General features: G+C 41.9%; 2 protein-coding genes across 3 annotated transcripts; one reads left to right on the top strand and one right to left on the bottom strand.

Moving 5' to 3' along the window:
* Nucleotides 1-277: 277 nt before the first annotated feature.
* LOC126386187 (keratin, type I cytoskeletal 18-like) lies at nucleotides 278-4,564 on the bottom strand. Of its 2 annotated transcripts, none has more exons than XR_007569471.1 (7): nucleotides 4,015-4,564; nucleotides 2,625-2,707; nucleotides 1,740-1,896; nucleotides 1,492-1,656; nucleotides 1,271-1,396; nucleotides 714-993; nucleotides 278-574 (listed from the first exon to the last, which is right to left on the bottom strand). XR_007569471.1 is itself a non-coding variant. In XM_050038362.1 (7 exons), the coding sequence occupies exons 1-7, from the start codon at nucleotides 4,468-4,470 to the stop codon at nucleotides 535-537; spliced, it is 1,248 nt and encodes a 415-aa protein (XP_049894319.1). In that variant the 5' UTR covers nucleotides 4,471-4,564; the 3' UTR covers nucleotides 278-534. The 2 variants fall into 2 exon arrangements, 1 of the variants encoding a protein (XP_049894319.1); XM_050038362.1 differs by having other exon boundaries at nucleotides 773-993.
* Nucleotides 4,565-13,550: 8,986 nt separating this feature from the next.
* Nucleotides 13,551-22,541, top strand: LOC126386286 (keratin, type II cytoskeletal 8-like). The gene is made up of 9 exons (XM_050038527.1): nucleotides 13,551-14,098; nucleotides 16,378-16,586; nucleotides 17,775-17,835; nucleotides 17,960-18,055; nucleotides 18,188-18,352; nucleotides 18,511-18,636; nucleotides 18,829-19,049; nucleotides 19,175-19,215; nucleotides 21,653-22,541. The coding sequence occupies exons 1-9, from the start codon at nucleotides 13,634-13,636 to the stop codon at nucleotides 21,967-21,969; spliced, it is 1,701 nt and encodes a 566-aa protein (XP_049894484.1). The 5' UTR covers nucleotides 13,551-13,633; the 3' UTR covers nucleotides 21,970-22,541.
* The last annotated feature ends 3,193 nt before the right edge of the window (nucleotides 22,542-25,734 follow it).

Genomic DNA, 25,734 nt, shown 5'->3' with positions numbered 1-25,734 from the left:
GCAGACTCAGCAAACACTGATAGCTGACGTCCTTTTTTTTTCATAATTTAGGCAGCAATACAGTTATATAATTTAACAGACATTCATGTTTTGGGTTTTGGTTATTTTGTCAACAAAAATTATATAAACATCTGTTGATTAAAAACATGTAATTCCTTTATGATTTTCAATCAGTGAGGGCTATTGCAATGCAATTAAAGTGACAACAGCTTATCACAAAACATAACATGCAAATTCTTACACTGCGTAATGATAACAAATGCACAAGAGTCACGAATGTGGGTCAACAAGTGGTTTTATTTTGCTTTCAGGTCAGGCAGTGGTTTCTTTTCAAATGGCCCTGCCTGTGTTACTGCGGTGTGGCCGAATGCCTTTATTCAATACTGCTTAAATCATTTATGGTTTACACAGTATGTGATCTTGGTTCAATTTGGCTTTAGTTAATTGGCCCGGCATGGATTTTTTTTCCATAATGGATAGTTGTGGGTTTTTCTGTTTTCATTGTTGGGCTGGTCCCAGATTCTTTGTTCCAAATTAGCTTGTGGCCGCCAGCTCATCCAGTGCGTCCTGGAGCCTGTACAAAACACAAATGAAACAACTTGACTTTCAAGATATTCATGCTGAACTGGTCATGTCAACTGACTGTGCCCCACTTCATGATGTAGATGTACGTGACCATGCAAACCATGATAACAAGTGACTGAAGTATTCACCTCCACCACCATCAACACCTTGCTTCGATCTGTTTTTTTCTCCTCCACCTAAATCTTACTTGAAGTCTCCACCATCCAGCAGGCTCTTGTAAGTGGCAATCTCAGCCTCCAGTTTCATCTTCATGTTGAGCAGCACCTCATACTCGTGGGTCTGCTGCTGGATGTTTGCACGCAAGTTGGTCAGCTCCTCCTCCAGACGGATAATAATGTTGTTGTACTTGTCCATCTCCATGTTGTTTCGTTGCTCTGTGTTGCGTAGTGTGTCCTCTAAGGAGGCTTTCTGATAAGGGATAAGAAAAGGAGGAGTCAAGAGTGTGCCCAAGATGTTTTTTTTTCTAATTTAGGAAAACATGGGAAAGTTCCAACCTTTGTGAAAAAGATTACTTGGGAAATATTTGCTGCTTTATAAAATGGTATGACAAAAATTTGGAGTGGGCGTTATGTTAAGATCATGGTATTTTAAAGAATGCAGAATATTGCAACACGAGTTTAGAGGCTAATAATGTTAATATTTAAAAAGAGAATATGAAACACATGTTTGTAAAATGCATGCTTACTAAGCTTTGTTGGGATGCAAGTTCAATTTCCAGAGTCTGTATCTGTCTGGATAAGTCACCCCTCTCCATTTGGGCTCCCTGGAGAGCTTCTGTGTTCTGTGATACCTCCACCTGCACATCCGAAATCTGACATGGACAAGTGGAAAGGTTGTTAGTTAGTCAGCAAATGGGATAATTGCTGTACGTGTATATATAAATGACCCTTTTTCACACTGCATCACCTGGTTTTCATGCCACCGTTTGAGTTCCTCTGCATTCTTCACGGCAATCTTCTCATAATTACCCCTCATGTCCTCCATGATCTGGGCCAGGTCCTGACCTTTGGGGGCGTCGACGTCCACTTGCACGCCTGATTGGGAGATCTGATTCCTTAGCTCCATCACCTCCTATTGGACCGGCAGAAAGAGAGTCATGAACAAACACATTCACGATGTGGAGTCATTCACGACTGGATGCACTGCAAACTCACATTCTCATGGTTCCTCTTTAGGAAGGCGAGCTCCTCCTTCACAGCTTCGATCTCACTCTCGATGTTCATCCTGGTCATGTTGGTGTCGTCTATGACTTTCTTCAGCCCAGCAATGTCGGCCTCCACAGACTGACGGATTGCCAACTCGTTGTCAAACCTGTGGGAGTGCGCAGACAGAAACTCTATTACAGACACAATTGGCTTGTATTTACACAGTGCTGTGTAGTATAAAGTTACAATACGGCATCATGGGCGGATCATGAGACAATGGGCCCCTTGGGCGCAGATATGCAAAAGGCCCCACCACCTCTCCTACTCAGGAGCAAGACACGCAGACTTTGGGTTGTTTTTGCCAGATTTTTGTAGTCAATATGTGTCTTTTTGTGGTTTGGTTTTGTCTTGCGGTTGTTTTGTATGCCTCTGTTGTCAATTTGCTTCACTACGTTGCTCTTTTGCTATTGTCATTTTGTATCTCCGTTCCTTTGCATCTCTTTGTGGTCATTTTGAGTGTCTTCCTGGTTGGTACATGCTTATTTGAGGGACATTTTGCAGGTGAAGGATTGGGGTGGGGGGCTGGCATGGCCTAGCCTGACCTTGACTTGCAAATGTCTCTTTGGGCCCCTGGGCCTGTGACCAGTAGGTCTGTTTAGTGAACCATCCCTGTCCTGGCATGACTGAGGTTTCAAAGAAGTGTTTCAGATTTAAACCTGCTGTTGCTGAAATCCTATTCTATCAAATATTCTAGATTTTAGACCACACACTGTACAAACTCTGCACAAGTCTATAACTTCTGATGCCAAAGCATGTCTGCCTTTGAACAGGATGTTTGAGCTTAATATATAAAACAACACAAATGACTCTGGGATTCAGTTTAGAACAACATACTTCACTTTGAAGTCATCGGCAGCAAGACGGGCATTGTCGATCTGGAGCACAAAACGAGCGTTGTCCACAATCTTGTCGAAGATCTGCACAAAAAGTTTTCATTTAAGTGTTTTTGCTGGTTAGAAAGAACACAGTTGTTTAACCATAAGCCTCTTTCTACAGTGCTCCAATTATTATGAGCTATGAGATAGTAATATTTCACACAGCTACAGATTTACACACATGATTTGAATCACATTTTCCCTTATGTAACAATAGAAACCCCCAGAGTCAAGTTACACACCAGGGCCACAACATGATTGAATCCATAGTAACATTTAGTAAAAAAGAGGAACCACAAACTGAAGGACAGGAAAAGAGGATGTGCCCGTGCCAAAACAGAATCTGGTTTGTTTTAGCATTGTTGGAAAAATGGACTTCCTGTCTGAATAACTCATACACAGAGATTTTTTCTCTCTCCAGTTTTCACCCAGCTGCACTGTCTCCGTCTGTAATTGTCTTTGTATATATCACTGTATGTGCTTATGTGTGCAGAGGCTGCAAAAATTCCTTGTGCGTGAGTGTGTTAGTGTGTTTATACTCTCTTGTGTGTAAACTGCCTCAGAGGAAAAGGGGAAATACTTGTGCCTTTATGTGTCGAGAGAGACAAAGTGCCACCATCAATGTGTCATTCTGTGACACTGAAGATCTGGGGTCTGTAGAAGAATGTGACATTTGACTCTGTAGACTGGAGCTGATTGTTATCCAACCAGTGTGCTCACACGCATCTGTGTGTGCACACACACTCACGCTGGCAGTCCGAAATCCTTTGTGTGTGTGTGTGTCATTACCACACATCTGTTTCACATTGAGGCCCTCCTACACCAGAGACTGCCTGTAGAATCATTTGCAAGCAGGACCATTTGGAAATGCTTGTCTGAGAGCTTTTCAGTCTGTCTCTCATGATGATGCCCGCGTGCTTGTGATTCATCAGAGGAAGTTCCCACCAGTTTGTGGCACAAACTAGTTTTATGGGGGAGGGTTAGAGCTTAGCAACCACACCCTTCATTCTGTTGAGTGAAATTTGATCGGCTACAAAAGAAATGTGGCTCAACTCAGCAAAAGCACTCTAAATTTTAATTTGCAATGTTGGGTAGTGTCAGGCATTAGATAAATTACATCTACATCTAACACATTGTCTGTGATGATGAGTGCCATCACATGCACTCATTGATAGTAGAGTAGAGGCCCCATCAAGCGCTTCTGGAGCATTTTACATTACCTCACTTCTCTCATTGTGTCTCACTTCACAGTATCAAACAACCAGCAACCTCAGCTTCCCAAATTTCAATGTTTCATACTCAGCTTCTCCCTTTTCATTTTAATGATTATTATTAATTGTCATGCTTACCTGTCTGCGCAGATCTTCTATGATGGGCTCATACTTGCTGTAGTCTCTCATGTCGGGCCCTCCCCTCTCCAGAGCCTCCTTGATCTTCATCTCCAGGTCCTTGTTGGCCTGCTCCAGGTTTCTCACCGTCTCCAGGTAGTTGGCCAGGCGGTCGTTCAGGTTCTGCATGGCTCCCCTCTCATTGCCCATGATCCCAGCACCGGCACCAGCACCAGCACCACCACCAGTCGCCATGGATGCACCAGCACCACCAAAACCTGAGCCCATGCCACTACCCACTCCACTGCTCACCCTGAAGGCAGAGGAGGAAGAGATCGGGGCACTGGACCGCAGGAAAGATGTGGAGGCAGAGGAAATGCGGCTGCGGTCTACTGCACCAGGACCACCATGAACGCTGAAAGAACGATACTGGGGTGTGGAGCGGGTCATCGAGACATGGGATGGCCTGTAGCTCATCTTGGAGAAGTTTAGGCACGACAGAGAATGAGGTGAAAAATGAGACGTGGAGACTCACTGCTGGCCGGCTTGGAAAGTGACGCTGGCAAGGGGAAGTTGAGAACTTATACTCCTGCTGCTCTCCCTCAATCACAGCTGGTCTCTCAGACCCTGCCCACTTTAACATCGCCCCAGTCCTCCTTTCCTGCTCCCCCTCCCTGCTCTCTTGTGCTCTCATTCACCCACATGTTCCCTTTTTTTTAACAATGTATTTTCTGTCTCCAAGGAAATGTACGAGGTATTTTTCTGTCGAGAAAACACACAAGAGCATTCACCTTTGAACAGACAGCAAATCAGTTTATTTCACAGTTTACAACAAATGAAAGAAAGCAGTAACAGACATGCTGTCCAGGGTAAAGCACATGCTCCAACAATGAAAGCTGGAGTATAACTAAAACTTAAAGTTAAAGGGTAGAATACTCTTTTCCAAAATGAGGTTTATTCTGTAAAGCATGGAACCAAATTCCTTTGGTTTGCCCATAAAAGGCATAATGGTACCATTTGCTGCATAGTTTCTAAGTTTGTGGTCAGCCATGTTCCAAAATAAACTGATTTTGACTACCTTCCTATCTAGACTAAACCAACAGTGAGATACTGTGTTGCAGCTGCAGCACTGATTCATTCAGCTGCAGTTGAAACAGAGGGGGAGGGGAGGCCATATTCATTTACTGGTTTATACTCTTCAAGTGCAAAATGAAAAAGTGCCATTGAAATGTGTCTTCAAGCAGCTGCAATCAGAAAGATAGTAAAAACTGAACAGATACCCTGATGTCCAAGCACAATCACAATCACATTTCAACACAGACAAAAGGGTGAAAAGCATGAGCAATGAATATGCCACACTGTCAAAGGAAACCTAAGGACACCCAAGCTTTAATATACCCAGAAGACTCGAGAACAGAGGAGATGCCTAAAGAAAGAAAGTAAGCCAATAGCACATTGTTCAGAACACAATCAAAGGAAAGAAAGGCTGCCCTCATTCACCAATCATACTGTAGGCGATTATCTTTCTCAAATCAGCTGTTGATGAGAACAGTTATCTTTTAGGCCTTATCTGGCGTGTCATGGGAACTACCTGTGATATCTCAGTATGCAGTGCTCTTTTTAAGTTGATTCTTTGTGAACCACACGGGGGAAAAATGCAATCACAAAACAATGTAGTGGTCAATGTATAATCATAAGAAATGTAGCTTTTATCTCAAAATTACGTGTTTTGTCAGCAGCCAAGTCAAAGCATATAGTTTGCAACCGCCAATTACCTCCCACTGGAAGAAGGTGAATTACAACAAAGCTACTCGAGGAAGAAATCTAGTTTGGTTCACTAAAGCTACCTAGGAAAAGTAGTTCAAGCTACTTTGGAAAAAATAATCAAATTGACTGATGAATCAATCTATCACTCAATCAGACTTTATTTGTATAGCACTTTTCATACAAACAAAACTGTAACACATGGTGCTTCCTACATACGACCTCACTCCAAAGTCGCTGAAATCTGGCACTTGGGCAGAGACTTGCAGCGTCAGAAACCAAAAAGGCGTCCTATAACGTCAGCATGATTCGAGGCCAGCTGCTGTCAGGCGGAAACATGGCAGGAAGAAGACAAAAGTTAAGGCGGCGAAAGTTCGAGTGGGTTGGGCGGGAGGGATGGTGGATGAGTCCAACAACACCGACCCTCACCCAAGAGAGCAGTGTTTGTGTCCTGTAAGATTATAAAGTCAAACCCTGTTCTTTTCTCCTAACCACGTGCTTTTGTTGCCTAAACTCAACCATGTGTCTTTGTTGTTGAAGGAAAAAATAACGTCAATTCGCGGTGTTATACCAACTTAGTGCGTTTATGTATGTATGTAGACTGTATGTAAACGTTAAATTTCCTGTGAAAACACAAGTGTATCTTAAAAGTAGAGAACTTGACACAGTGTCCCAGAACGTCAACGTATTCAGGGTACCTTGCACGTCGTATGTGGACATGGAAAGTCCATGACCAAAACGTCAATATGTGATGAGGTTGGAGAGAGAATGTGTCCCATCACATTTTGGGTTTATTCTACTAAAAATTCAGACCTGTTGTCCTCATTCGTGGACACTTTTTTTGCCACCTAGTGGTAGTAAGAGCGCAATACACTAATCCAGACACTAAACAAGATGGCAGCCATCTCTGCCAAGTCAGTCTGCAGCTGATCCCGACACAAAACCTGATTAAGTGGTATGGTTGAAACTTGTTTGTTTTTGTTTAATAATGTTTGTCGTTTGATGCGTCAACAAGTTCTACCAATGTTAGCAACGGTAACAAGCGAAGACACAGTTAACTAGGAAGCACTAGTTTGAAGACATTGGGACTTCATTGTTGCCTCGTTTGAGGACACTGGGACTTAATTATCGTTGACAATGTTTTGTTTTTTTGTTTTTTAATACTTATCAGGTCCTGCTGATCCCAAATAGCTAGGAGAAATTAAGAATATATACCAAACAAAAGTTCAGGTCTCAGGAGGATATGATACAACATTTCGACAAAATATAATACAAAAGCCACATGCCAGCATAAAATACCACTCAACTGAGTTTATTGCAAAAAATGCCAACTTGTTCACAGGTTATACATGAACCAAAAAACAAAATCATGGGAAAGTGAAGGAATGTCAGCTTTGGTTTTGTATACATTGTCCATCAGTCAGACACTTGTATTCCCAAACTAGAGTCCAGGTGGTATTGCACCAAGCAGGATCACTCAGTTAGCCAGGTAACTTCTAAAGTAACAGATGCAACACCTTCTCTGAACATTTGTTAATAAATAGCAATGATCAATACTGCTGACTGGGTGTGATCAAAGGGTGATCAGTTAAAGTAGAAAATCAATGGTGAAATAAAAATCAATAGATAATTCCTTTCCTCTTGTGGACCAGAACTGTTTAGTTTCAGTAGTTAACTACACAAAAAATGTTAAAAAATATTTAAACTTGAATCACTATGCAAATGAATGTAGCTGAGCTTCAGCAAACTACTGTAAAATGTAGTAGTTCACGACTCCCGAACCCTGCCTTTAGGAACTATAATATAACTGGCAGAAAACTGCAAAACACTGTCATAAAACAAGAAAGAAACTGGATCATTTTCCCTAAAAACCAAGCTGCAAATGCATTGTACTGGCAGGACCTTGGAAAAGCACATTTAAGTTTAATAGAAGCTGAAGTTGTGGTCAGGGCGGATTTTCACACTGGGCCCCAGAGAACTGGATAACAAAAACTTGAACTGCCCCAGGGGACACTGGCAAAGGCTCAAACAGCCTCCTGAGCTTCATACAACCCAGTTCTTTTCATTCCTGATCGTACCTCACCTTCATGGTTGATCAAGTTTCAGTGTTTCTCACACTTCACACCAGCCCCTTGCTGTTCATTTCTTGACTAATCTCTTTGAGCAAGAGAAGGAAAAACAGCATATAGAGAGCAAAGAGCAGAGGAAGCACTGATTAATCTGAACTGTGACAAGGACAGGCATATATAAAGAGGAACGATGAATTAAATCAGCATGACTCATACCTCATGACAGTCTCTTCACTGTCTGTTTGTTTGAATGTGTGTTGGCAACAATTCACCCTGCCCGCCAGGAACCACGTAGACACACACACATACATACACACACGCAAAACAAGAAAACACACCTTGACCAGTAGTTTTATATAACATATTTAGTATACTGTGTATTTGTAGCACATACCCCTGCTTTTAAATAAAGAGATCTTTGTTTCATGTTTACACCATGCATGTTTCTATATGAGGATTTTTTTTTGGTGACTGATAACTCCCCAGATTTTATTTCATTAACTTTAACACTTCTTTCCCTGATAAGAAAGAAAAAGAGCAGAGGAAAAGAAGAGAAGCCGGAGTCTGTGAGTCATAGTCACACAACAGGAATCTGGAAACAACTACATGAGTTTATGAGCTTCACAAATCTTGGACAACTCTCAGATTATTACCGCTCTCAGCCTGGCGTTGCCTTGAATGACTCCACTCCACTTCCCTCCCTCTCTCTCATTGGTTTCCTGTTGCCCAGCTGCAGTGCAGAATGGAAGCTCCCGTGCGCTTATATACAAAGTTAAAGTATGCATTTGCATAGATGCATATGCATGTTTATGCATATGATTGTGTGCACTCTGACAGATGCAGAAGGAATGTGGACATGCATGTGAATGTGATACACACTTACACGCTTACTTTCTTACATCTTCCCTCCCTCTCTTGATCACGCCCTTATTGACTCACACAAGATGCTCAAAAGTTAACAAAAGAGGCAGTTTTTAAAATCTGTATCAGTATTCTAGTTTTAATGGCCAAGAGTGTCTGCAAAGCGTTGGGGTCACGCATCAGAGGTTAGCGAAATGTGTCGACTAAGAGACATTTTCTCTGCGGGATGTCATGTCCATTTCTAGAGCAAAGACATTTCACAGGAAGACATAAAAGGAGCAGTGAGTAAGAGCTGTTACGGCTGAGTCACTTATACTCCCTTTTCTCACGTGGACACAAATGATTAGTTTCATTAAGGAAGTAAAACTGTTTCTTCCTAACACAATAGGGAAAAATCTGTATGTAGTAAATGTGAGATTTATTTTTTTTAAGAATAGTAAAGTCAGCCGACATGAATATATGTCAAATTTGTGAAAAGCTAAGCAACTCAGGACACACTGTATCCTTTTACAGCTTTGATATGCAACAAAGCACATGTAGTATGAACAGAAGCACAGATCATTTATTTCTGCAAAGTATTTCTTTGAGCTAAATGCTAAAATCAGCATGCTAACATGCTCCTAAAAACAATGCTAACATGCTGATATTGAGCAGGTATACCATGTTCACCATCTTAATTTAGTCTGTTAACATGGTAACATTTGCTAATTAGTACTTAATACAAAGTGCAGCTGAGTTTGAAGGGAATGGCTGTTTTGCAAGTACTTGGTCCTGATGCAAAGTTTAGGGAAAACTGAAATTTCCTCGATAAAACCTGACTTCATTGCATTTATTCTCCATTTAAGGAAATGGTCATCCTTTACTCCACATTTATAGCATAATTTCTCACCGTGGTCAGTTAGCCTGCCCTGTAGGAGTGCTGTGTTTACATGGCAACTTGCGCGAGACTCGAGAACTAGCACCACGACTAGCCATCAGCTAGTCTCGCGCGAGTTGCCATGTAAACGCAACACGCAGGCTAACTGACCACGGTGAGAAATTATGCTATAAAAGTGGAGTAAATTACGTATTTTCAATTGTCAATTTTGCATGCCGCGGATTCAGGCCACTTGGATTACGATGGACGAGCCGTTCTGACGTTTTTGAAATGCATTAGCGGAGTTTTATTACATTTTCAAAATGTGGGTTCCATGCACTTCAAGTGTAGCTGTTATTCCGGCTAGGTGTTAACCTCCGATACCCCGAACGAGTTTTGTGCATTAAAAAACTACACTGACTTCTTGTTGGCATGAGGGTCAGTAAGTACTGTCTGTATTTTCATTCTAAAGTGGCCATTTCCTTTAAGAAGTCAAGACACTCACTCTGAATCCACGGACTGTATAAAAGTAACATAGCCACCATCCACCATGATGTCACCCATTAGCTTGTGGGCTCCTGTTTTGCATTTTGGCCGTCACCATCTTGGAGCCAGAGGTGAACATATTTGGACAGGAGGGTGGAGCTGGTGTGGAGCCAGGGCTGTATCTGACTGGGAGCCCGAGGACTTTATCTGCAGTATCTGCAGACGCAACACATTCTCTCTCCCAACTCATCAAATACTGATACTTGGTCAGTGGCTGGACACCTCAAAATATGACATGCTAGTTAGCCCCCTGCATCAGATTTAGGCTGTCACTCAAAGCTGCCACGCCCTTAATTATGTGTAACTTTAAGCCTTAATAAAATGTACACAGATGAGTTATAGCATATTAATATTCACCCTTCGTACATTTGTCATGAATCTTTAATTTACCTATAGAAGTCAAAACCGTTTTTTGTACCAGGCTGTAAACATGTTTATATTACTTCTGGCGTTGGGCATTTTCACATGAAGGTCCATGGGAATTGACTGGCTTTTGGAGCCAGCCTCAATTGGCCACTAAAGAACCACAGTTTTCGTCACTTCAGTGTTGACTTCATTTTTCAGCCCGGGAGGTTGCTGCTGGTCTGAATCACAAATGTAGACCTCATTGGGGCCCTAGAGAAAACCTCGGGGGGCCAAAAGTCCAAAATCAAATGGTTATATCCATGTGGACTGTGAATGTTTTCCCTGCAATCCATCTAATAGTCTAAAAATGTTCCATCTGGACCAAAGCAGTGGACGGACTGACTAACATTGCCACCCCTAGAGTCATACCTCTAGCGTGGTTAACAAATCAGCAGCATCCTCTTGTATGGATCAAGTTTCATACAGCAGATAAGCTCATAGTGAGTGAGGAACAGTGATGATAACATGTGACCACATCATGCCACTCCTCCTCTGCAATTCCTAAACTGCAAATTTACACCTCCATCCTTCCGACACTAGGGGGCATAAGTCTCAAAGCCTATAAACACACTGGAATGAGAAAAGAGTTAGGAAGCTTACAGAACTGCATGTTCTGTACCTTTTCTCCCTGACTTGTTACAGAGAGTTCATGTGTGCTCCCATTGTTAAACTCCATGCACCGTGTCCTGTAGATTTTCTTCATGCCTGTGCTGGAGACTATCTGTTTGAACAGGAATCACAGGGCGAAGCAGGAAGTGAGTTTTATAACTGATTTAACTGATAGTATTGAGGGCTTGGCAGGGTCCTTCACATCACAGTGAAGTACAGCTTTATGACCGTCGTCCATCACCTCTTAAAAAACATTCTTACGGACAGGCTTTTATAGTATTTGTCTTTCCCTTTAACTTGTTTTCTGCATTTTCCTGTTCTGTTTTTATGACTTTTCCCTCAACTGCAGCCTTTAACTTGAGTTTAATGTTGGATTTTTTATATTGTTCAGAAAGCACTGCATGCATAAAGTCCATTATGTTATTATTATCACCATTACCATTATAAAGATGCATGCAGGAGCGATGTCATCACCTTTGCCATAGCCTGCAGCCCTGCTTAATATTACTGCACACCATTATGATTCACAGCCCACTCTCACTGAACATCTCAATCTGTCATTCCTTGTGAAATAGGATTGTTTCTTATCTTTGCTAATTGTCTTCTCATGCCCCCCCACTTGCTCATCTTTTCTCTCCGTCCCACCCCTCTGTCTTGTAGCATGTATGTGTTTCTCTCAGCACATTCCTCACTTGATGTGTCATATAGCAGCTTCGTACAAACCAAGACATCACTGGCCTCTTAAGAGACTCAAGGTCAGCGGAGTAGCTTCTTAAATTACCATCTTTGTCTCATGCACAAAGAATGAGGAATTAGCTTATCAGAAGTATATCCAGGGCCAGGAGATTCAATTTAATTCTGTTTGAGTCATGGGGAAATAAATACAGCTTTGTTCATTGGCTGGTGTGTTTGTTGGAGAGGCTGAGTTAATGAAACAACAAAAACTGGTTGACTTGTACATATATGGTCGCCTCCAAGTTTAGCACAGCAGCTCCATTGTGAAGAGTCACGTCACTGTTTGAGAGGAGCCAAGCAAAACATGCACTTTTTGATCGGTCCAAAGCCTGGAAGTCCCTCTCAGGTTGTTAAGATGCACTTTCCACAACATATGCCCCCTTTGCTGTTTCATGTTTAGTTTCCACAACACAGTACTGTGGGAGTTTTTTCTTTCTTTCCAAAAACCTTGAAACAAAAGGAGGAGGGGTGTGGTGAAAATGCTCGTTGAGGGAGCAAGGGGTTTATACTGTTAAAAATTAGGCAACAGTCATCGAATCGCTCAGAAAAGATCATGAGTCATAAATCTGCCAAGCATCAAATGAATCATGATTTCCACAGAATGAGATGGCGGTTGGGTTCATGAAATGATATGATAAGGCCTTACTATGGAAACAAAGGTACACAAAAACATCTATCTATCTATCTATCTATCTATCTATCTATCTATCTGGGATGTGCAGTCTCAGTAGTTTTATGTTGTCTTTTTATGGGTGGGTAGAGATGTTAAAGAGTAAGGTGCGGTCCAGGGTAAGAGACAAAGACACTGTTTGCGCTTCACCAGGCTGATATGGAAGGAATGCTCATCAATAGTCCTTGCGTGTGAGTGTCAATTTGCCTGGTTTGGTCCATTGATCACAGCTGATAATGACAACATCCGACACACTGCACCTTACAACTGTGCAATGTGCAGACTTTAAACACAGGCTTTTAACTTGACGTTCTAGATGCTACTGTGTGTAGAAGTCTACTTACCTTTTTTTTCCGTTTTCAATCATTTTTGAGTTTAATGCAGGTATTTGTTGCAACACGCCTGCCATCGATAGCAGAATAAAGTCAGTGGATAAATCTGGTTCTCCCACAATTATGAGACACACAGTCACTGCACAAACACATAAAGCACATCACACTGGGCAACCACAATTTACTCTGCAATATGTCACGTCTATGAGAACTGTTGTAAAGTACAGGAGGAGGTCATAAAATTATTCATTATACCCAAGGGTTGACTTAATAGTCTTGTGTTGTTGTTGTGTGTGTGTGTGTGTGCACGTTTGTGTACTGATGATAGAAATAAGATGTAGACTCTGAAGTACAGTGTATTTCTATGGATGCAGAATAGGCTGGGAGTGTTTCTCACCGTGATGTAAAGCAATGTTGTAAGACTGGAAAATGTCATTTCATGAATAAAAAGCCTGGTGAGAGCCTTCCAGTGTTTCTGCAGTAGTTTTATAGAAACTGGCAGAGTGACTATTATGTAATTCTTGTGCTCTGTCCAACACACAGTAAATGTGTAACACGAGGCGATTTTCTTCCCTGACATCCCCCCCCCCCCCCCCCCCCCCCCCCCCCCCCTCCCTCCCTCATCCTTCACTCCCCTGCCGAGGACACCAGCCAATCGCACCTCAGCAGGGTCCCTCCCCTGCTCTGATAAATAGCACCAGGGACCGGGGAGGGTCTATCTGCCTGGTTCTCCTTCCCTCAGCAGAGTCTCTCCTCTCACACCACCTCTGTGCTACAGGCTCCCTCTGTGACCATGTCTGTCAGAGCCATGAAGACCACCAGCTATTCTACTGTGTCCTCCTCCAGGGGCCCATCCCAAGGCTACAGCAGCCGCTCATTCTCCGGTTACGGTGGCTCTGGTGTGGGCAGTGGCAGGCAGAGCTACGCTGTCCGCAGCTCCTATGGAGGAGTGGGCAGCAGTGGTGCTGCTGTGGGTGCTGGGGGGTTTAAAGTGGCCGGTGGGTATATTGCTGGGGGGTCTGGGCAAAGAGGAGGTGGAGTGGAGTTTGGCTATATTGGCTTTGGTGGAGGTATTGGAGGTGGCATGGGAGGTGGCATGGCCAATGGTATGGCAGCCCCAATCACAGCGGTGACCGTGAACAAGAGCCTGCTGGCCCCCCTGAACCTGGAGATTGACCCCAACATCCAGGCAGTCCGCACCCAGGAGAAGGAGCAGATCAAGACCCTGAACAACCGCTTTGCTACCTTCATTGACAAGGTCAGTCAATTTAAGACTGAGATGAGAGGACATTTGTCGTTAATGGCCAAAAAACTACATATGTAAAACTGCAACAATAGCAACAAACAGCACATGCAGTATGTTGCCGTTTGGGTTTTTTGTTCCTGATGTTCTGTTCTGTTTCTATGACTGCTGGGATAAAGCTACTCAATCCCACAGAGTAGAAAAATAGCCCAGGGACCTTAGAGGAAATTAGGGTATTGAAAGCCAAAATAGCTCAAGGTGAAATAGGTCTGATTTCACAATGGAGATCATCTTTGAGACAATCCCTGCGAATACAATACAGTCCCTGTATATATAACAATGTGCAGCCTGCTAAAAGCCATGCACCACGATGCTGTGGAGGACACGGGCTGTTTTGAGTAAAGGCTTAGCTTCCTCACATGTTTTCACTCTCAGGTGAGATCACACAGCTCAGATAAGAGAATTAAGCTAAATACAGAGTACATGCACGGCTGGGATGAAGAGCAGAGCAAGTTTACTTCGAGGGGTGCATCACAATGTGAGCAATATCCTGAACAAAAAGAGACTTTAGGGTTATGAAAGTGGATAAAGCACCAGGTCTCTCTTGCATTCTTGTTTTGCAAAATGTTATGTGTTGAGCTATTTTCAAATTTCCTGAATAATCACAAACTGTGCAAACACAAAAGAGTGGGCGTGGTCGGGGAAAGGTTTGATTGATACATGCTTATTAGATAGTGAGTGGAGCAGATCCAGGGCCGGACCCAGCACGTTTGGTGCCCTGGGCAAACTTCCCCTGCCTGCCCCCCAGGACAAAATGATTATCTTTTATATATTATGTATCGACTATAATAGTAATAACAATGATAATAGTTTTTAATTTACTGCATTTACTAACAAGAAATCAACACAACAACTTAGCTAACAAACAAGAATTATAAATTACAAACAGTACCGGACCTAGCACAATTGGAGAAAAAAAGAGTGGGTGTGGTCGGGGAAAGGTTTGATTGAGACATGCTTATTATATACTGAGTGAAGTATATCCAGGGCCGGACCTAGCACGTTTGGCGCCCTGGGCAAGCTTCCCCTGCCCCCCCACCCCCCTAAAGCAAAAATATTCTATATTATATGATTATATCTACACTACATAATGATAATAATACATTTTCTTATTTATTGCATTTATTTCTAACAAGAAACCAACACAACAACTTAGCTAACTTACAATAATAATTAGTAACAAACAGTGCCAAACCTAGCACATTCAACCCCCCCACCCCCAAACAAGAGAACAGAATGTGCAAATTTTGTCTCCTCCTTAATCCCCTCCACATACACTCCATTCCAACATTTCTCTTATGTTTGATTTTTATCGTGCCCCGCCCCTCCCTGTGGATGCCGCCTTAGGCAGCTGTCACCTATAGAAGGATCCGCCACTCAGAAGATCACTATAGTAACAAAAAAAAAGTCAACTGAACTCCCATCAGTGATCTGAACAATTCTCACGTTATGAGGCTGTATAACAGTCAATAAAGCAGTTTCCTTGACAGTAGTATTGTGCACCCACTGTCAAACAGAGATCGCTTCCATGTCTCTTATCAGACAGGAGCTTCCACTCCTCTCCACCTGACATTGATTCTGCAGCGATCGCCCATTGTAACATTCTTGTTTTAGGACGCACCCCAGAGCAGTGTGGGTTAAACTGTGAATCAATCACGCTGAGGCTAATTATTCAAGTTGTAAAACAAAGCTCGCATTCCATGTGATATGGTGCACACACACACACACACACATGTGGAGCTGTGTGTTTCTCATCATGTTTGCCTGGTGGTAGCAGGACCCCACCCAGGGTCAAGACGCTCAATAGGAGAGTTGTAAAGGGGAAATTGGGAAACAGTGCCTCTTTGTGTTGAGATGTGGCACTATGGGTTAGAAATGAGTGAGGGGGTAATTGATGTGACATTTAGAGTGTTGGAGGTGGGAGAGGTTCAATTAGTCATTTCTCCTTCAGTTGATCCTTATGCACTTCTTTGTCCATCAGCAAACAAAGTGAATCCATTCATGTTCCCTGAGTCACGCCCACCTTCTCTTTATATGCATTCTTTCTCTGTCCACACCACATGTATCTCACTGACCACCCTCCGCATACATTGCAAAAGTTATGTATGTAGATGCAGCCCCATCTTCCCATTATTTTATTAATCCACTCACAGTTATTTCTGTGTGATCCATGGGTACAGAAGTGTTTATTTGCAGCTAGTTTATTGATCGCTCATTTACTTTTCTGTCTGCAGGTACGCTTCCTAGAACAGCAGAACAAAATGCTCGAGACAAAGTGGAAACTTGTGCAGGAACAGACCACGTCTCGCTCCAACATCGATGCCATGTTCGAAGCCTACATTGCCAACCTCCGCAAGCAGCTAGACAACTTGGGGCATGAAAAAGTCAAACTTGAGTCCGACCTGCATCACATGACGGGCCTGGTTGAGGACTTCAAGAACAAGTGAGTGGAGTAGAGGATTTCGACCTTCTTAAGATCAATACTATTATATTAACAATGGATCAAATGTCTGCTTGTACAATAAATTGATTGCTTGCAGTGACGAACCCACAAAGAATCATATCCAGACTCGGCTGTTCACCTCAGCTTTAAAGATCATGTTGCTGTCTTTCATCTCAGCTTTACCATTCTGGTTCGATCTCACAGCTCATTTCAGTCGCAGCAGGCAGATAGTTTCAACAAACAGCTGTCTGCACATTCATGCAAATCCTGTTTTCTTCCACTGAGCACAATCTGTTCCTTTCGATGCAGATGCTGGAGAGGAAGTCACTTCTATTTAACTCGGTTTTTCCTTTAATGCTCCACTAATCAAACTTGTAATAATAACAATGTCAAAGAAGTGTTCCTCTTCACTATACAGATCATTTTAGTGTGTTTCATTCGTACTTGGTTCAGTCCCATTGTACTCATCCGTGTCATTTAGCAATAGCAGGCAGCTGTTTCCAGCAAAAAAGCTACAACAACTCACTGTGCATACCTCACCCAGCACCAAAAGCAAAGCTAGCTGGTGAATATAGCCAAGCATTTAGCAGCTAAAGAGCCAGATATTTCCATCAAGAGAGCTTGGGAATATTGGACTTATGTTTGCCACATGGCCAGGCATATGACTCCAGGAGCACTGTAGCTGCTTACCTGGTAGGTGTGCACCACATGTAGGCTGAGGTCTTAGTAGTGGGCGGGGTTCGATTCTGACCCCCGGCTCTTTGCTGTATGCCATCCTCCCATCTCTCTCCTCCCTTTCATGTCTCTCTGTACTATCTAATTATGTAATGCAAAAAAGGAACAATAAAAAAATCTCCAGATGAATTGTAATGTTGCTTCATATCTGCTGGATGTGTACATTTAAAACTGAATGCTAATACGCTCACCATAGCAATGTAACAGGTGATATCTTGGAGTGGGATGACATGATCACATATTGTGTTTACAACTTGTTTCTGCTGCCCCCAAGTGACAAATAATGTTATTGCAGGTGAAAGCACATGTAAATTTTGATTCAACTTTTTTTTTTTTACTGTGTGCCTACACACTTCCTGCATCAGATGGAATCACAAAGATTAAATTTTGTAGATAGTTATTATTCATTCTGATTTAAAGGCTTTACATACATTTTAATTTTTCTTTTTTCAGGTATGAGGATGAGATCAACAAGCGCAATGAATGTGAAAACAACTTTGTCCTCCTGAAGAAGGTGTGTTTAGGTTGATCTTGACACTATAGTTAGCCTTTGAGCAGAATGAGAACACACAATGACCATCTGTACTTCAGGGCTGTGGCAACATGCAACGATGAATATTCTCAATGTTCCTGTGCAGGACACCGACGCAGCCTACATGATTAAAGTGGAGCTGGAAGCCAAACTGGACGGGCTCTCTGACGAGATTGAGTTCCTGAAGCAGATCTATGATGCAGTAATAAACTTATTTCACTTTTTTAGAGGCACATTGACGAATAACTGAATTAGCTATACGTCACCTCTAAACAATGATGGCTTACCATGTCCATGTCCTCTCTGCTTATGTTCATGTATTTATCCTGTGCAGGAAATCCATGAGCTGCAGAGCCAGGTCAAGGACACATCCGTTGTGGTTGAGATGGACAACAGCCGCAACCTTGACATGGACGCCATCGTCGCTGAAGTGCGAGCCCAGTATGAGGACATTGCCAACCGTAGCAGAGCCGAGGCTGAGTCATGGTACAAGACTAAGGTGAGAATACCGTGATAATTATGTCGAATTTAAACATGCCAAAAAATTAGGCTCAAAACAAACATCAGCAAGATCTGGTGTAGCAGAAGATTAGCATGTACCTGGATTATCATGTTGCATTTTGATGTGTCAGTCTGACTTGTCCCTGTCTGTACCAGTATGCAGAGATGCAGCAGTCCGCAGGCAGATACGGTGATGACCTGAAGTCAACCAAGGCTGAGATCGCTGAGATGAACCGCAGGATAATGAGGCTCCAGTCTGAAATTGACATGGTTAAAGCACAGGTGAGAATAACAGGTTTTAGATTTGTTTATTTAGACACATTTTACCGTAATAGGATCTAGTCTTAAATTGACTTTATTTGATTGGATGACTTCTTTATTATGTAATATTCACCAGTAATTCAGGAAACTCTGTTAGTAGCACCTTGGATGTTTGCACTACTATCCATTCTGCTTTCTTTCTTCTACTCTCAGAGAAACAGTCTGGAAACTCAGATCGCAGAGGCTGAGGAGCGCGGTGAGATGGCTGTGAAAGATGCTAAACTCCGTATCAGAGACCTAGAGGAAGCTCTCCAGAGAGCCAAGCAGGATATGGCCCTTCAAGTCCGCCAGTACCAGGAACTGATGAATGTGAAGCTGGCTCTGGACATTGAGATCGCCACCTACAGGAAACTGCTGGAAGGAGAGGAGTACAGGTAGGATAGTGTTGTAACAGCACCACCCTGTGGAAGTGATGAGAAGTGTCTTGTTTACAGGAATATTATCATGTGTGTCTCATGGTGTTCTCTTTGCTCCTGTGTTTGACTGTTTTTCTCTACAGGCTAGCAACTGGAATCAAGACCAGCATTTCCAAACAGACTTGTAAGTGCATTTTCTACCTCAAATGGTGCAAATGGTTAAAGCAGGAGTGTCAAACTCAATTTAGTTCAGGGGCCACATACAGCCCAGTTTGATCTCCAGAGGGCCGGATCAGTAAAACCACTACACATTAACTTTTAAATAACAACCCCTTCAGATTTTTCCTTTTGATGATGGTGATGATGATGAACAGCCTGCGATATCCCACAAAAATATGTGAAAATTCAACAGTATGTTTCAGTTTTTCCACATTCAGTCAGTCTACTACTCACGTTCATTACATGTGACTTTTTTCCCATAATTTTCCACTAAAGTAGAAGCGATTGAAGAAGCAGGTGAAGTCATCCCCTGCCATACTGTTTTAAGACAGACTGATACAGATTTGTTTATGTTTGACACCCCTGGGTTAAAGTGTTTAACTCTTGACTTTTGCCATGTTACAATATAAACCCACAACACACTTTAAAAATCAGGAAACAAAAAAAAATGCTTTCATATTTCATGTACAAGTCAAAATAATAAATGTCATATGATAAGATAATGAATATATCAACCAGGGTGGAATTTGGGAGGGCTGGGGACAAAGTTAGCATAGACACATTCCCTTAAAAGGGCTCTAGTTTTTCAGACACCCCTACCCAAAATAGAACAAGGCGCAACAAAGTGTTTTATTAGTTTTGATATGTCCCCTTCATCACGTGGAGGGTAAATAATAGCACCCGGGAGATGATTTTATTCCACATGTGTTTTTTTCCTACACATTCTACATGCAGTCAGACACAATAAATGATTTCCAATAAATTACAGCTGTGAACTGACTGTGCTTGTTTGAAATAAAACGCAGCACATGTAAAAACACAGCAGATAAACAAAGCCGTATTCTATGGCGAGCTGACTTTAAGATATTTACCAAGTGGTATTGATATTCCAACATGACCTCACTGTGAATGCTTGTAATGTAATGTTAACTAACTTAATGGAGTGTGTATGAAGAAATCAATCACAGCATTTTGTGGAGAAAAATCTTCTGTATTCCATCTGTAATCTTGAGGGTTTAGACATTGCTAATGGGAGGGGGAGTCGAAGGAGGGACTAGGAACTTGAGTGGGCACTGTTTCCATGTAGTCTTAGTATGTAAAGTTATTATATATTTATTTTTATTTAATATTTTGATTGAATATAACGTTAGCTGTAGGACTGTTAAAAGTAGAAGGCTCAAGTACTACTCTCTGAAAGGGACATGCCCTTCATAAATTAAGCCCCTGATTTCAACTCTAGTTGACACACTCACACTGCAGTTAAAGGAAGTTGCAGTTATTGGAAGGAAAAGCCTGCTTAAGAGAAGAGATGAAACAAATACCAAAACTGTGTTTCCATTTGGAAAACACCAAATACATGCTCAAAAAGATATTGTGTTAAAACTCTTTATACAATTCATTCATTCATTCATTCAAACCTTTATTTAAGATCAATCAAGTGAGGGAGACCCTCATTTTCAATGATGCTGAGCATGAACAAAGACTTTGACAAAGATAAAACAGTCACTAAGCAAACAAAAAACCATCATGCATATCAGTTAAAGCAGAAATGAAACCATACAAAACAACAAACAACAATAGCAATAGATGATCACTAAAAGTAGAAATACAGGGTGATAAATATGCTAAGGTGCAGATGTGTGGTTAAAAGCATTTACACACACTTACATAGATAAGGCATTAAAAAAGCCATAAGGGGGGCAGAGTGTCCAGGTTTATGGTCTTTTGCAGATGAGGGAGCGTGGAGCAACAACTTATTCTGTGAACGACTGCCAAGATTATGTGAGGTCAGAGTTAAAAGGGACGACATATGGAGTGGAAACATCTGCATCAAAGCTTTATGAATGAACAAATACCAATGCTGTCCCTGCCTCACAGCCAAATGTAGCCAGCCACATTTCGGTTAAGGTGGCAGTGATGGGTGCTGGAAGAATCATCACAATCATCACTATCATCAAAGTTGCATGCTGCTGTCGTTTACATCAGGTTATCCATCTCACACCTAGCGTTAAAGTCTCTCTTGTCAGACACCTTCAAAAAAATAGTTTATGTAACAAACCCAACCTTGGCGTGACTGCAGTGAAGTCAATGACCTCAGTGAGCGTAACCTGGACATGGCTTGAAGCTCCAATGACCTGCTGCACTGCAGTCTGATGAAATGTCCCATACTGTAATACAGTCATTTAATGTCTCAGTTGGCAATTTAGGCCTTCATCACCTTCTGTTTCTGACATGTGCTGAGATTTCTAAGATTATTAGTAACTCCCCCACAGCCTTTGACGTTACAAAAAGATATTCAGATCATTATAGACACGTGTCTATCCAAATGTCACCTTTTACCACCCTTTTCCCCACTATTGTGTGTTGGTGCTAATGACAGTCCTTTACTTTTCAATGTGCAGCTGTGAACTACAACGCCTACGGCCTGGAGAGCTCCAGAACCCCATCCTACGTCAGCTGCTCCTTCGGTGGAGTCAAGGCCAGCGGCAATGCTATCGCTGATATCGAGGGGGCATCAGTGAAGAGCACCACAGTCACCAAGACAGAAACCGTGATGATCAAGACCGAGGACAAGACAGTGGAGGAGAAGGAGGAGGTGCAGGAAGAGCAGGAAGAGCAAAAGGAGGAGGAAGTACAGATAGCAGCTGAGGAGGAGGCTGCTGTGGAGAAGATGGAGGAGCAGGAGGAGGCTGAGCCTGAGCCTGAGGCTGCGGAGTGATGTGTTTGTTACTGTCTTGTCATGTTGATGATCTTGGTCTTGGAAGTTAAGAAAAAGCACACCTACTCTGCTTTATTATCCAGTTCTTTAACGATTCGTTCACCAAAGTGCCTTCACCAAATAGTGTTTCTGCTGTAAGAGGTGTAAACAACTTTCCTGCAGATTTTTTTAATGAAGAGGTGCTAATGGATGAGTCTTTGTTCAGGTTTCTGAAACTTTACTGTCAACTGTAGTCTGAGTCACTGCCTGTGGTTCAGTGATCACTGCACCACACTTGTTTATCCAGTGGGTGGCACTGTTGTACGTGTTTTCCTCTGCTGTTCTATCTTGTCCTGCACTGCTGCCACATCAAGCGTAAAAGCAAACTGCTGATAGGAGTAATTTGGGAAAAATAAAACATCTCCATGTTGATCTCCTCATGCTGAACCTGCTGTACCTGAACAGATTACTAAGATTAAAATCTGCCACAAAAGTCTTCACGACTTCTGCTCAGAGAAAACCTTTCTCGGTGTGCTACCGTTGGCAACACCTGGAGTTCTGTTTGCTCGACAATAAATCTTCTTCAAACAGTATTTTACTTGGTGTTCTGTCATGTTTGGTGGGACTGTAGGGTTCCACATAAGTTAGTGCACTTCAGGAAATAACTTGATCTTTCAATGCTCTTAGAAAGCTCTTTCATGGGAAAATGAGGACCTTAACTTTGAAAATAAATATTAAAAAAACAAAACACCGAAGGTCACAATGAGAGACTGTATCCTGGGAAAACATTTGTAATCATCCTGAAGGCACTCGCTACATGATCTGGTGTGTCAACACTCACATGCACACAAACACACACTTGTTTACTTAGGTCTCTTTTGTGTAAACTAGCAAAGACTTGAGCTTCTTTCACATTACTGAGGTAATTTTCAGGCACCGCTTGGGATTTTCACTGTTCACATATGCACATTTGTATTTTGTGCCCTTTCACACATGCCATGACGGTGCCTGAATAGATAGGGCAAGGGACAGTCCAGCAGATGGTGGCAATGCAACACTTTTGGATGCATGAAACTCAACAGTAACAGAAAAAGATTCTTGCTGTTTTTATCTGATGTCAGTGTTCTTCTAATGTGTTTATTTTTACTTGTTAGTTATCAAATCACCTGCAGAAGCACTGTGAATACTAAACTGTATTTAAGTCGCAGATTCAAATTCATCACGAGCAGAGGATTGGCTTGCTAGCTCCCCATGAAAGTGTTAGAAGGAAGTAACATCTTACGTGTGTCTACCTGCTACTACTACTTTTATTCACAATACAGCCGTACAGGCATTTCCCCTGAAATTTTAGGTTTGTAGGTGGGACGTGAGCAGAGCATATTTCTCTGAATACTGATCATTGTTTCCCTTTACACATGAGTCCATGCAGGAAATGTTCCTGCATGAGTGAAAGGGGCTTGACATTCATTTTCTGGATACTTACCCTAACCCACAATTTCCCTAACCCTAACCCTAACCCTAACCCTAACCCTAGACCCAAAAATCAGCTTTCTTTTCATAGCTGGGAACACAGCTTTTATCCTAAATTCAACAAGCCAGAAAACTGGTCTTTCCTCTAAAATGTGGCCCCGCCTAAGTCATACACACGCACATACGCACGCAAGCATGAACGCAAACAAGTTGTAATTTTAAAAGTTCAAAGACGAAAACTTACATAATATTCTATACATTTCTCTGACAGGTCCCAGCCTGCCTCGGTCCAGGTGCACGCTAATTGCAGGGGTTCATTTTTAACAAAATGAACTGAAGGTCATGTATTCCTATAAAATGTCAGCAAATGTCATGTTGCCAACACTTTAATCACTTTCAATAAGCATGTATCTAAAGTTCACGCAGAGTGCATACAAAACAAACAAATCCAAAGATACAGTCTAATTCAAATACTCCAAGAGTTGAATCAAGGAAAACAACCCAGCAACTCATGCCAAAGCTAATATGCTGTGAGAGGCTGTGAGTGCACTGATGTACCATATGTGACTTATCTGAGGAATAAGGTCTTTTTCTTCTTTAAATAAATGATTACGTAAAGAGGCCTTTGCAGCCCTAGAGGAACAGGTTTGAACATGAGTTGTGGGAGGTGGTGCCGCACCCAAGGCTATACAACCTCTCATGAAGTTTGGGACAGAGAACTGCACAAATCCCACAATACAGCACACCATTCAATGCTCTTAACAGAACTCGAGCCTACACTGGAGCTTTTTCAGGGTTGAAGGTTTGATTAGTTAACTGCATAAACATGATATCACAGCGAGCAGTCTGCACACACAAATATGTTCACAGTAAAAGATGTAACAGCCGACCTGAAATGAAAACTCCACCTCTCGTCTTCTTGTGCTTAATATAAACTGCTCAGAACACAAACTGTGCCTGTATGAGAAGCTGTGGTGGTTGACACTGACTCTGCTTTCACTAAAGGAATTAGAAAATGTATTTGCAGCGGAGCTGGAAGAATGACTCCTATTGTTTACTCAGCTAAAAGCACTATCAGAGCGTAAAGAAACAAACACAGAAACGCTGCAAGTCAAACAGAGCACAATGGAAACTAATGAAAAAGAAATTTAATACATTTAATGGGAATGAGCTCACATATCTTTTTTTGTTTCAATCTTCTGATTGCATGTTTCAGATATTATGTACCTGTGTATGTGGATATTAAGTATGTGTGTCTTATCTTAAAAAGCTTAAAAAAAAACTTTTTTTAATTTTAGCCACAAACCTTGGCAAGTGTGTCTGGGCATGTTCATTGTCGTGTTCCTTGGAAACATCTGTTGAGTTCTGTGCAACTCAGAGCTTCTGTATTCAGTCCTTTTCTGGTTTTGTGACATGTTTCTCTAGTTGGCTGTGTTCTCAGTATGTGGTTGGGTTTTCTGTTTTGATAACATGTCGCAATATTTGGTTGGGTTTTTTTCTTACTTTGCAGCGTATCATTTCTAAATGTGCTGCACATGTTGTCATCTGCTTGTGTTTTCAGTTGCAGTATGCAGAGATTAGATTTTTAAAAATAAATAAGACAACCTGAAATTTGTCTGTTAAATATAAGGGCCCTGTAACACCAAGCCCAGTGTTGGGCCATCGGTGTTTGTTGCCCTTGTTTTTGCAGCCTGGTCTAGAGGGATCCCAAGAGTCCTGCGGTTTTATCTTTGCTGTGGGTGGGAGTGGGCGGGAAAACAAAGTGCAGTTCCCCAAGATTAATTAACATGAAAGATGGAGACGTCAACAAGTGAGGTGGAAAAGAAGATAAAAGCAGGGCACTACATTACAAAAGAAAAGCAAGGCAAGTCAGACATTTGGGGGAATTTCTCAGAAATATTACAGATAATATTTATTACATTGGATCCAAGAGACACCGGGACAACTGTAATTATGAATGTCATTATACACTATAAAGTAATTTTGCTACTTATTACCAGCAGGTATACACGTCTGTCTTAATATCACAGTAAAATAACATGTTTTCTCTGCAGGACAGGAGAAGACTCAATCAATTGATAATCAATCAAAAGTAACTTAACTTCTTTTCGCCCAATTTAGCATGTTGAATTGGCGTCAGAGCCAGTGGAGTGAGTCACTGAATAAAATCACTCTGATTAGCAGTTTAGGTCAGCGCACAATACAAGAAGTGGAAGTGAGGAAAGTAAACAAACACCTGAAGTCAACAAGTGGGAGTGAGCTCTTCAGCAAAAACAGTTTGTAATTGTTTGTGTTATTGTTCGCTAGCACACGGTA

Source organism: Epinephelus moara, chromosome 24, assembly GCF_006386435.1.
Source record: "Epinephelus moara isolate mb chromosome 24, YSFRI_EMoa_1.0, whole genome shotgun sequence".
Taxonomy (NCBI): Eukaryota; Metazoa; Chordata; class Actinopteri; order Perciformes; family Serranidae; genus Epinephelus; species Epinephelus moara.
This window is presented reverse-complemented; position numbering and strand designations above follow the sequence as displayed.

Coding starts and splice junctions, on each gene's coding strand:
- LOC126386187 (XM_050038362.1), bottom strand. CDS start 4,470: ATGAGCTACAGGCCATCCCATGTCTCGATGACCCGCTCCACACCCCAG. Junction 2,708..4,014: donor TAGAAGATCTGCGCAGACAG/GTAAGCATGACA, acceptor CTTTTTGTGCAG/ATCTTCGACAAGATTGTGGA. Junction 1,397..1,491: donor AACGGTGGCATGAAAACCAG/GTGATGCAGTGT, acceptor TGTCCATGTCAG/ATTTCGGATGTGCAGGTGGA.
- LOC126386286 (XM_050038527.1), top strand. CDS start 13,634: ATGTCTGTCAGAGCCATGAAGACCACCAGCTATTCTACTGTGTCCTCC. Junction 18,637..18,828: donor TTGACATGGTTAAAGCACAG/GTGAGAATAACA, acceptor TTCTACTCTCAG/AGAAACAGTCTGGAAACTCA. Junction 19,216..21,652: donor CAGCATTTCCAAACAGACTT/GTAAGTGCATTT, acceptor TTCAATGTGCAG/CTGTGAACTACAACGCCTAC.